The sequence below is a fragment of the Saccoglossus kowalevskii genome, chromosome 7 (assembly GCF_978046115.1).
Source record: "Saccoglossus kowalevskii chromosome 7, keSacKowa6.1, whole genome shotgun sequence".
Classification (NCBI taxonomy): Eukaryota; Metazoa; Hemichordata; class Enteropneusta; family Harrimaniidae; genus Saccoglossus; species Saccoglossus kowalevskii.
The window spans coordinates 18,973,120-18,987,951 of NC_140647.1; the positions used below are offsets into that span (position 1 = coordinate 18,973,120).

The 14,832-nt window shown below is 36.1% G+C and overlaps 1 protein-coding gene across 5 annotated transcripts in view; it reads left to right on the top strand.

Annotated features, from left to right (window-relative positions):
- LOC100377113 (EF-hand calcium-binding domain-containing protein 4B-like) overlaps nt 1–14,832 on the top strand; it is a 57,749-nt gene that overhangs the window by 18,937 nt on the left and 23,980 nt on the right. For 3 of the 5 annotated variants that reach the window (XM_078007525.2, XM_085501247.1, XM_085501249.1), the window contains exons 5-6: nt 196–234; nt 13,047–13,193. In XM_078007525.2, coding sequence (XP_077863651.1) covers nt 196–234; nt 13,047–13,193 — 186 coding nt within the window. Of the gene's footprint in view, nt 1–195; nt 235–3,768; nt 4,078–13,046; nt 13,194–14,832 lie in introns of those variants that run through there. The other 2 variants (XM_078007526.2, XM_085501248.1) reach the window with 2 other exon arrangements.

The window sequence follows — 14,832 nt, forward strand, 5'->3', positions numbered from 1 at the left end:
TGCAGCAGACGTTCGACACGCGTCTTTCATGCATCTCGCGAGATCTCGCAATTGTTCGGAAAATCACCTATTTACAACTATACTTTCAGGTGTACGATCACTGATTCCAAACAGTGCTACACATTTTCATGTTTTTTTATTATTTTATTTCTGCCTGTTTATATATATATATATATATATCATATTCTTCATCAGTTCTGGGAGAGGTAAACTTGGCCGTCTTCAGCCTTATGAGTAAGTATATAAGTCCCCATCTCAAACATTGTGTTAGCCGTCTCTTATCTACTATACCTGTCTACTAACACACTGTCATGTTATCTTTGAATAAATACAGATGATAACTCATGTACACGACCTATGCACTTGTGTAAATTTAATCTTCACAAAATGGTAACCATCATCATGATAACACTTTGAACTTTGGCAAGGTATTATTATTATTATCAGTTAAAAGATGAATGCAGCTAACTACCGGTAGTAAAAATTCAATTTTTTTTTAAAAGCACAAATTCAAAGATGTCATCAAATGAACGACAAATAGCAAATTTTGGTACCTGAAATAGTTTCCATGGAAACAATGAGTTTTTGAATTCTTCATAGCGTTAAGCTGTGATATACTGACCATTTTAATTGCAAAAATTAGCAAAATACGACATGTATATGGTGTATCTATATTTTTTTTTTCTGTTTAAATGGGCAGCCCAGGGATTAATTTAAAATTGCAAGTAATTCTTTTAGATGAAGTATGTTAGCCTCATCCATCTTTATACTGTTGCAGTATTTAGTGTTTGAACACCAATACGGCATGTTAGCAGGCAATTTGCTAGACAGTTATAGTAATTTTGCCTTCAGACAATCATCAGATGCCTGCTTTTTAGAATTTCAACACTATTATGAGATGGTTGTTCCATGAAAGTGATATCGGATACCGTTGATATATCGCAAAGTTGACTGCCTGGTATATAATTACACATTATCAATGCCCTGGTGTTCATACTCAAGTTCGTCTATGCCACTGCCAAGCAGCACTGGATGCTTGACTGAAAGCATCATTGCTATTAAACTGACTAGCAAATTTGTTACTGACTAGCAAAATGTTGCATTGATGTTCCAAATACTATGTGTGACTGTAATGTAAGCTCCATCTCATTCTGTAACATGTTTGCAGTAACTTCAATTGGAGCTTGATAAAAAAAAATGAATTATTATTCAAATGCCAAGTATATTGGCCTCACTGATAACATCACACAAACGTTATAAATCTTGTTGATATTATGTCAAATTTCTTTACTTTGTAATAGAAGAAATATGTAACCAAATGTATCACTACTTTTACATAATACATGTACTACGGTAATCATTTCCATTAATAGTGTAAATTATATGCTGATTTACACAGCAGTTTGTGTCAACAGCTAAACATATCTATCATACTGTAATATACGGTAACTTTTTGTGTTTGTGTTTTCATGTGTAGTGAAGCTGTATCTTTGTGTTCTTCTATAGTATTTCTATATATTCTATGTTTGCAGGTGGTCATCAGTACAACCAGCTGTCGTCTTGTTCATGTATAGGATTCCTATAGAACATACTATTCTATAGGTAGTAAGGATCTATAGGATTACTACCATAATATCTATAGGATTCCTATAGAACATATTATGTCTATACATGTGGTAATGAGTATTATCTGTAGAACGTACATAGAACCACCGTCCCTCAACACGAGGGACGGTGATAGAACATACTATAATTACACATGGTATTGCCCATATAATGCCTATACTGGTTGATTACATATGTCAATAGGTGGTAATGAGTTCTATCTATAGGATGCACATAGAACATACTATATTTATACATAGTATTGACTATAGGATGCTTATACTGGTAGATTACAGTTGTCTATAGGTGGTAATGAGTTCTATCTATAGGATGCACATAGAACATACTATATTTATACATAGTATTGACTATAGGATGCTTATACTGGTAGATTACAGTTGTCTATAGGTAGTAATGAGAGCTATCTATCGGATGCACATAGAACATACTATATTTATACATGGTATTGACTATAAGATGCTTATATTGGTAGATTACAGTTGTCTATAGGTGTTAATAAGTACTATCTATAGGATGCACAGGAACCTTTAATTTTTAGTCCCTGTTAGAACGAAGTCCGTGCGTTCATCCATGCGTCCATCCGGAGTCATATTTCAAAATCCTTTGGACTGATTCTGTTCATTCTTTGCATGGGCCTAGTAGTTTATGTGGGACATATGCACATGTGGTGGTGTAGCGATTCGATTTAAAATGGTCGACTGGCAGCCATCTTGTTTTTTGAAAATGTAGTATCTTGGACATGCTTTGTCAGTTTTCATTCAAATTTGGCATATACGTTATACATGTTAGGATACTTATCCATAACAATTTGTTTCAAAATTGGATCAAGGATGGCGATTGACAGCTATCTGACTTTTTGGCCTTACTACTTTATTTCCAAGATTTATGTACCATTTTCATTCGCATTTGGCACATACATAATACATGTCACTTTGTTTCATAATCAGATCAAAGATAGCCAAATAACGGCTGTTTTTATATTTGGCCATATTACTATATCTTTGTCACCCATGTTTCATTTTCATTGATATTTAGCATGTCATAAATGGACATGTCAATTCAATTTGCAATTTCATCAAATATGGCCAAGTGGTGGCTAACTTGTTTGTTTAAAATGTGATAACTTGGACATGCTTTCACTTGTGATCTATGTTTCTATGTTTTTTTTTTGCTATGTCTTAAACCAGAGGGGTCGTCATGTAACACGTGTTCGAATTTGATGTAAATAAACAATCTGTTGTATATGCCACTTGGAACCCAAGTTTCAAGGACACGCTCGTGACAACCCCTCCACTTTAATATGACAAGCACAAAGAGAACTTTCAAAAATAAAACAGGGACTATGTCATTTTCAATGACTTGTTTATTTTAAAAGACAAATCCCTGTAGAAGATAGGCATGCTTATCTTACAGGTCATTCTCAACCTTCTTTGATAATACATATAAACCCAATACTTCCATTTATTTTGATAATACATTGCCACCATATTGCCTATTTATGAAACTGATGTGATAAAAATATCAATTCATATGTTACACATAATGACTGGCATAGAATACCGTATTTCATTAAAATACCTTATCTGGTATATTGAAATACTCGGTGAACTCAAAGATAACACTCTAATTAGCATATGCAAGAATATATTATTTTTTTTTTCAATTGAGTATATAAATATACAGTAAACTGTCTGTAAAATGTAGACAGATGTAGCAGTGCAGGTCATAATTTATGAAAATTTGAAAATGTCATGTAAACAGATTTGACCTTTAGCATATGTTATTTCAATGTGTCATTAATCCATTCATTGTTGGATATAAAAATGGAAATATTAAATGGAACAAATTTATATTTATTGTTTGTAATATTATTTTTTTCTGTCGGAGACCATTCTTTCATTATCTGGCTCAAAATAGTTATTTTGGTGTATTTTTATCAACTATAATGAAATTTATTTTTTTAACATTTGGTCAACAGTTATTAACATAAAATATTGATGTCATATAAGGTTACCCATACGTTACCATTTTTTAATATTCTTATGATTTCAATAGATTTTAATTCCTTTGTTGCTCCTATTTGAATTGGTATTTGGGATTTGTGCCATATGTAACAGCTGTGCTGCCTCACAAATATTACTGTGCGCAATTGAGCTGGTCATTATTGTAGCAGTCAGTATGGTGTCTATAGAGCTATGGTAGAACAAAAATGAACTGGTTTACCCAGCATAGCCATAATGTGACTACATCAGAGTATATTCGAGCTAGTGTTAGTTTAAACCATGTCCTGCTGGGAGCTATATTATTACTGCTTGTTGTTGCGCTAAGAGAGCTCTACCATGATGTAGTTCACCAAAAATTCATTGTAGACTATCGTTGTGATCTTTGTGAAAACTGGAAGGATGTCTTCTCTAAAGCAGGAGCTCACTGGGAAAATCTTGACAAAAAAAGGTAGTCATAGCAACATGATTTATCTTGTGTTGTCATCAATCTCTTCGACTCTCACTTTCGAATGAAGTGTTGTAATAGGATTTCAAAGGAAACATGTTTTATATAATACAGTTTAAAGCAAACATACATACATTTGTGTAACTCGTCACTCTGCTGCGCTAACATATACATACATGTATCAATCACCGTTGTATTATTAAATAACTATAAATGGTTTTATGATTGACGAAATTTGTTTGATTTTGTTATCAGAAATCTGTCCATGTGTTCGTCAGTGATTTCATGTTTATTCCAGATAAATGGCTGACAAGGTTCAACATGTTTGCTATAGCAAAGCATATACATGTCTGACAATGATACACTATCAAATACCATGGTCAAAGACAATGGTTGACCGCATGCTCATCACCATATGTGTAGGTAATCATGGTCATAACCCTGAACTGAATTGCAAAATTAAATTTTGTTGCTATATAAGCTAAATTATGTATATTTCATTTATATACATTGTACAAGCACTTTTATTATACCATACCATGAAGTACCATGGTATGGATGAACCAAAACTCTATTATGGATCATATGATCAACCATGATAGTTTCATTCTTTTTGGTCTTATACATGTATACTATTAATTCTTGACATGGTTAATCATCTTCACTGATTTGGATGGATGGCAGACTAATTGTTGCCACTTGGTGGCGCTTTTACACTTTAACTTCAATATATTTGTGTGCTGAGCTGAACAATTTAAGCAATGGTTATGATTTGTGTGGTCAGTTTGTCATGATACTATTGGTCAGTTTGTCATGATACTGTTGGTCAGTTTGTCATGATACTATTGGTCAGTTTGTCATGATACTGTTGGTCAGTTTGTCATACTATTGGTCAGTTTGTCATGATACTGTTGGTCAGTTTGTCATAATACTGGTGGTCAGTTTGTCATAATACAGTGGTCAGTTTGTCATGATACTGGTGGTCAGTTTGTCATGATACTGGTGGCCAGTTTGTTATGATACAGTGGTCAGTTTGTGATCATTATACTTTTGTGGTCATTATACATGACGTTGGTGGTCAGATGATACTAGTGGTCAGCTTGTCATGAGGATGATACTGATTGTCAGTTTGTTATGATACTGGTGGTCAGTTTGTTATGATACTGGTGGTCAGTTTGTCATGATACTATTGGTCAGTTTGTCATAATATTGGTGGTCAGTTTGTTATGATACTGGCAGTCAGTTTGTTATGATACTGGTGGTCAGTTTGTGATACTGGTGGTCAGTTTGTGATACTGGTTGTCAGTTTGTCATGATACTGGCAGTCAGTTTGTCATGATACTGGTGGTCAGTTTGTGATACTGGTTGTCAGTTTGTCATGATACCGGTGGTCAGTTTCTCATTATAGTGGTGGTCAGTTTGTCATGATACTGGTGGTCAGTTTGTCATAATACTGGTGGTCAGTTTGTCATGATACAGTGGTCAGTTTGTCATGATACTGGTGGTCAGTTTGTCATGATACTGGTGGTCAGTTTGTCATGATACTGATGGTCAGTTTGTTATGAATCTGGTTGTCAGTTTGTCATAATACTGTTGGTCAGTTTGTCATAATACTGGTGGTCAGTTTGTTATGATACTGGTGGTCAGTTTGTCATGATACTGATGGTCAGTTTGTCATAGTACTGGTGGTCAGTTTGTCATGATACTGGTGGTCAGTTTGTTATAATACTGGTGGTCAGTTTGTCATAATACAGTGGTCAGGTTGTCATAATACAGTGGTCAGTTTGTCATGATACTGGTGGTCACTTTGTCATGATACTGGTGGTCACTTTGTCATAGTACTGGTGGTCAGTTTGTCATGATACTGGTGGTCAGTTTGTTATAATACTGATGGTCAGTTTGTCATAATACAGTGGTCAGTTTGTCATAATACAGTGGTCAGTTTGTCATGATACTGGTGGTCAGTTTGTCATGATACTGGTGGTCAGTTTGTTATGATACTGATGGTCAGTTTGTTATGATACTGGTTGTCAGTTTGTCATAATACTGTTGGTCAGTTTGTCATAATACTGGTGGTCAGTTTGTAATGATACTGGTGGTCAGTTTGTCATGATACTGGTGGTCAGTTTGTCATGATACTGGTGGTCAGTTTGTTATGAATCTGGTTGTCAGTTTGTCATAATACTGTTGGTCAGTTTGTTATGATACTGCTGGTCAGTTTGTCATGATACTGGTGGTCAGTTTGTCATAGTACTGGTGGTCAGTTTGTCATGATACTGGTGGTCAGTTTGTTATAATACTGGTGGTCAGTTTGTCATAATACAGTGGTCAGTTTGTCATGATACTGGTGGTCACTTTGTCATGATACTGGTGGTCATTTTGTCATAGTACTGGTGGTCTGTTTGTCATGATACTGGTGGTCACTTTGTCATGATACTGGTGGTCATTTTGTCATAGTACTGGTGGTCTGTTTGTCATGATACTGGTGGTCAGTTTGTTATAATACTGATGGTCAGTTTGTCATAATACAGTGGTCAGTTTGTCATAATACAGTGGTCAGTTTGTCATGATACTGGTGGTCAGTTTGTCATGATACTGGTGGTCAGTTTGTTATGATACTGGTGGTCAGTTTGTTATGATACTGATGGTCAGTTTGTTATGATACTGGTTGTCAGTTTGTCATAATACTGTTGGTCAGTTTGTCATAATACTGGTGGTCAGTTTGTAATGATACTGGTGGTCAGTTTGTCATGATACTGGTGGTCAGTTTGTCATAGTACTGGTGGTCAGTTTGTCATGATACTGGTGGTCAGTTTGTTATAATACTGGTGGTCAGTTTGTCATAATACTGTGGTCAGTTTGTTCTGATACTGGTGGTCAGTTTGTCATAATACAGTGGTCAGTTTGTCATGATACTGGTGGTCAGTTTGTCATGATACTGGTGGCCAGTTTGTTATGATACAGTGGTCAGTTTGTGATCATTATACTTTTGTGGTCATTATACATGACGTTGGTGGTCAGATGATACTAGTGGTCAGCTTGTCATGAGGATGTTACTGGTTGTCAGTTTGTTATGATACTGATGTTCAGTTTGTTATGATACTGATGGTCAGTTTGGTATGATACTGGTTGTTAGTTTGTCATAATACTGGTTGTTAGTTTGTCATAATACTGTTGGTCAGTTTGTCATAATACTGGTGGTCAGTTTGTTATGATACTGGTGGTTAGCTTGTCATGATACTGATGGTCAGTTTGTCATAGTACTGGTAGTCAGTTTGTCATGATACTGATGGTCAGTTTGTCATAGTACTGGTAGTCAGTTTGTCATGATACTGGTGGTCAGTTTGTCATAATACTGTGGTCAGTTTGTTGTGATGCTGGTGGTCAGTTTGTCATAATACTGGTGGTCAGTTTGTCATGATACAGTGGCCGGTTTGTCATGATACTGGTGGTCAGTTTATCATGATACTGGTGGCCATTTTGTTATGATACAGTGGTCAGTTTGTCATAATACAGTGGTCAGTTTGTCATGATACTGGTGGCCAGTTTGTTATGATACAGTGGTCAGTTTGTTGTGATACTGGTGGTCAGTTTGTCATAATACTGGTGGTCAGTTTGTCATAATACAGTGGTCAGTTTGTCATGATACTGGTGGTCAGTTTGTCATGATACTGGTGGCCAGTTTGTTATGATACAGTGGTCAGTTTGTGATCATTATACTTTTGTGGTCATTATACATGACGTTGGTGGTCAGATGATACTACTGGTCAGCTTGTCATGAGGATGATACTGATTGTCAGTTTGTTATGATACTGGTGGTCAGTTTGTTATGATACTGGTGGTCAGTTTGTTATGATACTGATGGTCAGTTTGTTATGATACTGGTTGTCAGTTTGTCATAATACTGTTGGTCAGTTTGTCATAATACTGTTGGTCAGTTTGTCATAGTACTGGTGGCCGGTTTGTCATGATACTGGTGGTCAGTTTATCATGATACTGGTGGCCATTTTGTTATGATACAGTGGTCAGTTTGTCATAATACAGTGGTCAGTTTGTCATGATACTGGTGGCCAGTTTGTTATGATACAGTGGTCAGTTTGTTGTGATACTGGTGGTCAGTTTGTCATAATACTGGTGGTCAGTTTGTCATAATACAGTGGTCAGTTTGTCATGATACTGGTGGTCAGTTTGTCATGATACTGGTGGCCAGTTTGTTATGATACAGTGGTCAGTTTGTGATCATTATACTTTTGTGGTCATTATACATGACGTTGGTGGTCAGATGATACTAGTGGTCAGCTTGTCATGAGGATGATACTGATTGTCAGTTTGTTATGATACTGGTGGTCAGTTTGTTATGATACTGGTGGTCAGTTTGTTATGATACTGATGGTCAGTTTGTTATGATACTGGTTGTCAGTTTGTCATAATACTGTTGGTCAGTTTGTCATAATACTGTTGGTCAGTTTGTCATAGTACTGGTGGTCAGTTTGTCATGATACTGGTGGTCAGTTTGTTATAATACTGGTGGTCAGTTTGTCATAATACTGTGGTCAGTTTGTTCTGATACTGGTGGTCAGTTTGTCATAATACAGTGGTCAGTTTGTCATAATACAGTGGTCAGTTTGTCATGATACTGGTGGTCAGTTTGTCATGATACTGGTGGTCAGTTTGTTATGATACTGATGGTCAGTTTGTTATGATACTGGTTGTCAGTTTGTCATAATACTGTTGGTCAGTTTGTCATAATACTGGTGGTCAGTTTGTAATGATACTGGTGGTCAGTTTGTCATGATACTGGTGGTCAGTTTGTCATGATACTGGTGGTCAGTTTGTTATGAATCTGGTTGTCAGTTTGTCATAATACTGTTGGTCAGTTTGTTATGATACTGCTGGTCAGTTTGTCATGATACTGGTGGTCAGTTTGTCATAGTACTGGTGGTCAGTTTGTCATGATACTGGTGGTCAGTTTGTTATAATACTGGTGGTCAGTTTGTCATAATACAGTGGTCAGTTTGTCATAATACAGTGGTCAGTTTGTCATGATACTGGTGGTCACTTTGTCATGATACTGGTGGTCATTTTGTCATAGTACTGGTGGTCTGTTTGTCATGATACTGGTGGTCACTTTGTCATGATACTGGTGGTCATTTTGTCATAGTACTGGTGGTCTGTTTGTCATGATACTGGTGGTCAGTTTGTTATAATACTGATGGTCAGTTTGTCATAATACAGTGGTCAGTTTGTCATAATACAGTGGTCAGTTTGTCATGATACTGGTGGTCAGTTTGTCATGATACTGGTGGTCAGTTTGTTATGATACTGGTGGTCAGTTTGTTATGATACTGATGGTCAGTTTGTTATGATACTGGTTGTCAGTTTGTCATAATACTGTTGGTCAGTTTGTCATAATACTGGTGGTCAGTTTGTAATGATACTGGTGGTCAGTTTGTCATGATACTGGTGGTCAGTTTGTCATAGTACTGGTGGTCAGTTTGTCATGATACTGGTGGTCAGTTTGTTATAATACTGGTGGTCAGTTTGTCATAATACTGTGGTCAGTTTGTTCTGATACTGGTGGTCAGTTTGTCATAATACAGTGGTCAGTTTGTCATGATACTGGTGGTCAGTTTGTCATGATACTGGTGGCCAGTTTGTTATGATACAGTGGTCAGTTTGTGATCATTATACTTTTGTGGTCATTATACATGACGTTGGTGGTCAGATGATACTAGTGGTCAGCTTGTCATGAGGATGTTACTGGTTGTCAGTTTGTTATGATACTGATGTTCAGTTTGTTATGATACTGATGGTCAGTTTGGTATGATACTGGTTGTTAGTTTGTCATAATACTGGTTGTTAGTTTGTCATAATACTGTTGGTCAGTTTGTCATAATACTGGTGGTCAGTTTGTTATGATACTGGTGGTTAGCTTGTCATGATACTGATGGTCAGTTTGTCATAGTACTGGTAGTCAGTTTGTCATGATACTGATGGTCAGTTTGTCATAGTACTGGTAGTCAGTTTGTCATGATACTGGTGGTCAGTTTGTCATAATACTGTGGTCAGTTTGTTGTGATGCTGGTGGTCAGTTTGTCATAATACTGGTGGTCAGTTTGTCATGATACAGTGGCCGGTTTGTCATGATACTGGTGGTCAGTTTATCATGATACTGGTGGCCATTTTGTTATGATACAGTGGTCAGTTTGTCATAATACAGTGGTCAGTTTGTCATGATACTGGTGGCCAGTTTGTTATGATACAGTGGTCAGTTTGTTGTGATACTGGTGGTCAGTTTGTCATAATACTGGTGGTCAGTTTGTCATAATACAGTGGTCAGTTTGTCATGATACTGGTGGTCAGTTTGTCATGATACTGGTGGCCAGTTTGTTATGATACAGTGGTCAGTTTGTGATCATTATACTTTTGTGGTCATTATACATGACGTTGGTGGTCAGATGATACTACTGGTCAGCTTGTCATGAGGATGATACTGATTGTCAGTTTGTTATGATACTGGTGGTCAGTTTGTTATGATACTGGTGGTCAGTTTGTTATGATACTGATGGTCAGTTTGTTATGATACTGGTTGTCAGTTTGTCATAATACTGTTGGTCAGTTTGTCATAATACTGTTGGTCAGTTTGTCATAGTACTGGTGGCCGGTTTGTCATGATACTGGTGGTCAGTTTATCATGATACTGGTGGCCATTTTGTTATGATACAGTGGTCAGTTTGTCATAATACAGTGGTCAGTTTGTCATGATACTGGTGGCCAGTTTGTTATGATACAGTGGTCAGTTTGTTGTGATACTGGTGGTCAGTTTGTCATAATACTGGTGGTCAGTTTGTCATAATACAGTGGTCAGTTTGTCATGATACTGGTGGTCAGTTTGTCATGATACTGGTGGCCAGTTTGTTATGATACAGTGGTCAGTTTGTGATCATTATACTTTTGTGGTCATTATACATGACGTTGGTGGTCAGATGATACTAGTGGTCAGCTTGTCATGAGGATGATACTGATTGTCAGTTTGTTATGATACTGGTGGTCAGTTTGTTATGATACTGGTGGTCAGTTTGTTATGATACTGATGGTCAGTTTGTTATGATACTGGTTGTCAGTTTGTCATAATACTGTTGGTCAGTTTGTCATAATACTGTTGGTCAGTTTGTCATAGTACTGGTGGTCAGTTTGTCATGATACTGGTGGTCAGTTTGTTATAATACTGGTGGTCAGTTTGTCATAATACTGTGGTCAGTTTGTTCTGATACTGGTGGTCAGTTTGTCATGATACAGTGGCCGGTTTGTCATGATACTGGTGGTCAGTTTGTCATGATACTGGTGGCCAGTTTGTTATGATACAGTGGTCAGTTTGTGATCATTATACTTTTGTGGTCATTATACATGACGTTGGTGGTCAGATGATACTAGTGGTCAGCTTGTCATGAGGATGATACTGGTTGTCAGTTTGTTATGATACTGATGTTCAGTTTGTTATGATACTGATGGTCAGTTTGGTATGATACTGGTTGTTAGTTTGTCATAATACTGGTTGTTAGTTTGTCATAATACTGTTGGTCAGTTTGTCATAATACTGGTGGTCAGTTTGTTATGATACTGGTGGTTAGTTTGTCATGATACTGATGGTCAGTTTGTCATAGTACTGGTAGTCAGTTTGTCATGATACTGATGGTCAGTTTGTCATAGTACTGGTAGTCAGTTTGTCATGATACTGGTGGTCAGTTTGTCATAATACTGTGGTCAGTTTGTTGTGATGCTGGTGGTCAGTTTGTCATAATACTGGTGGTCAGTTTGTCATGATACAGTGGCCGGTTTGTCATGATACTGGTGGTCAGTTTATCATGATACTGGTGGCCATTTTGTTATGATACGGTGGTCAGTTTGTCATAATACAGTGGTCAGTTTGTCATGATACTGGTGGCCAGTTTGTTATGATACAGTGGTCAGTTTGTTGTGATACTGGTGGTCAGTTTGTCATAATACTGGTGGTCAGTTTGTCATAATACAGTGGTCAGTTTGTCATGATACTGGTGGTCAGTTTGTCATGATACTGGTGGCCAGTTTGTTATGATACAGTGGTCAGTTTGTGATCATTATACTTTTGTGGTCATTATACATGACGTTGGTGGTCAGATGATACTAGTGGTCAGCTTGTCATGAGGATGATACTGATTGTCAGTTTGTTATGATACTGGTTGTCAGTTTGTTATGATACTGGTTGTCAGTTTGTTATGATACTGGTGGTCAGTTTGTCATAGTACTGTTGGTCAGTTTGTTATGATACTGATGGTCAGTTTGTTATGATACTGATGGTCAGTTTGTTATGATACTGATTGTCAGTTTGTTATGATACTGATGGTCAGTTTGTCATGATACTGATGGTCAGTTTGTTATGATACTGATGGTCAGTTTGTTATGATACTGATGGTCAGTTTGTTATGATACTGATTGTCAGTTTGTTATGATACTGGTTGTCAGTTGTTCATGATACTAGTGGTCAGTTTGTTATGATACTGATGGTCAGTTTGTTATGATACTGATGGTCAGTTTGTTATGATACTGATGGTTAGTTTGTTATGATACTGATTGTCAGTTTGTTATGATACTGATTGTCAGTTGTTCATGATACTAGTGGTCAGTTTGACATCATGATACTATTGTAGCCATGGTGACATATTTTATCATAGTGTTCAATTTGACACCTTGATACCCTGGATTCCATCATGATGATCAATTTGATGTCATATGATACTATCGTGGATGAGATGGTAAATTTGACATCACAATGATACCAATAATGTTTTTTAAGGCAAATTTATTTTTTCATCAGAGTGGAATTGGATACAACCTTAGACAAATAAGGAATTTTACCAGTGTACTCAGTACACAAAGGTTATTTTTTAGTTCTATCATTCGACATAATGGCTTTTCTTTTGTTAATTTTACAGTCAGCAACACATCAAAGAACTTTGGAAGAAAATAAAGTCAAGTGAACCAGAATTGTTGGGTGATTTTGAGGATTTCATACAAAAAGTATCAAGTGACATTCGTAAAGCAAGAATTGATAGTGATGAGTTGGAAAGTGCTCTTAGAAAGTAAGTATGAGTATTAATTGTGGGTGGTCAGGTGAGAGGTATAATTCTGTGAGACCGCTGATTTAATTGTATTAAGTTGAAATACTAGTGTATGCACAGATATTGTCTCTGTTAAAAAAGTCATATTGTAATGATTGAGCTTGTCATGATACATGTTTGTCACTGCAATTTTGGTTTATGTGCGCTTCTGTTGGGAATGTGCTTCCTAAAAGAGCAAGTAACATGCTTCTCATGTTTTTTAATAATGTACGATTTCTTGAAATTTCTAGAAAATTTTACTAATGAGAGAATATATCTTGACATTTCTCAATCTTCTTTTTATTTATTCTTTGTGTCAAGCTAGTAAATTTGAAAATGAGCGAAAGAATAGTGGGTCACCAGACTCGTTTGTATCAAAATTTTGAGGCATTTTGATATAATCCCCCTGGCTTTGAGATCCAAAATGGTGGTCATTTTGAAAAAAAAATTAATGAACTACCAGTATATGACATTTACATGCCAAAAAGTTGCCTAATTTTTTTGAAACTATAAAATATGTGGTAAACTCAATCCAACTTTTCTGATTTCAATCATCTCAGCACTTGAGATGACTTACACTTTCATTCAAATATAAATTCCATCTATTTTACTTCAACATTTCGTATTATTTCAATATGGCAGACACATGGTCTGCATTCGAAAAGTGTGTAAAGTTATTGGTGCATCAACAGAATACATGAATTTAATTGATAAAACTGTAGAAAATACATGGTGTATATGATATATGATTAGGTTTTAAGTAGAAATCCATTGAGTTTTGTGAACATGTGTGTACTAATATAAATAGAAACCTCAGGTTTGTAAGGACGAGGGAGAAAATACTAGTAGTTACTTATTGTCTGAAAATTGATATATAATATTTACTAACTTAGGGGGTCAGAATATATTTTCGGCACTGGTATCTTGTTGTAGGGCAAAGTTCAAACTCTGCAATACTTGGCAGAAAGAGTTCAGATATAGATGTCAGTGGAGCCCCTGCTCGACTGGTGTTTCCAGCATGTAATTGCCAGGTGACGTTATAATACGTGTCTTTAAATTATTCATATGTCATGTTTCATATTGTTTGTTAGCTTCATGTAAGCGTAACCCTCTCTATAATTACTGGTACATTTTCAACCCCAAAGTTACTTAAATGTTGTTGACATGATTTTTTCATTAGGGATTTCATAGTCATTTTGCTATTATAGTCACTTAATAGTCTGTCTACATTAGTGTATTGTTAGTGACAACAATTGATACTGGTACATATTCAACATGTCAGTTTGAATCTGAACCTATGTGAGAACTTAGATTTGGAGCTATTAGGCCAAATATGATGTGCATGCTGTAAAGATCACTTTGAAATATATGCATTTTGGCTTAAAACATAAAAAATTAAATGATTTAACATTTACAGTCTAGACTTCTGTTTTTTAAACTTGAATAACTCCCTTGAATTGGCAACAGTTTAGAACCTGGTTAAATATTAAGCTAACCAAATGTAGATAAAGACGCTTTAATGCGTACATGCTTTTATCCACGATATATGCTGAAGAAAATCCCACTGAAATTACATTATGCAATCTAACTTTTACTTTTTTCTATAATGGTCCATGCATGT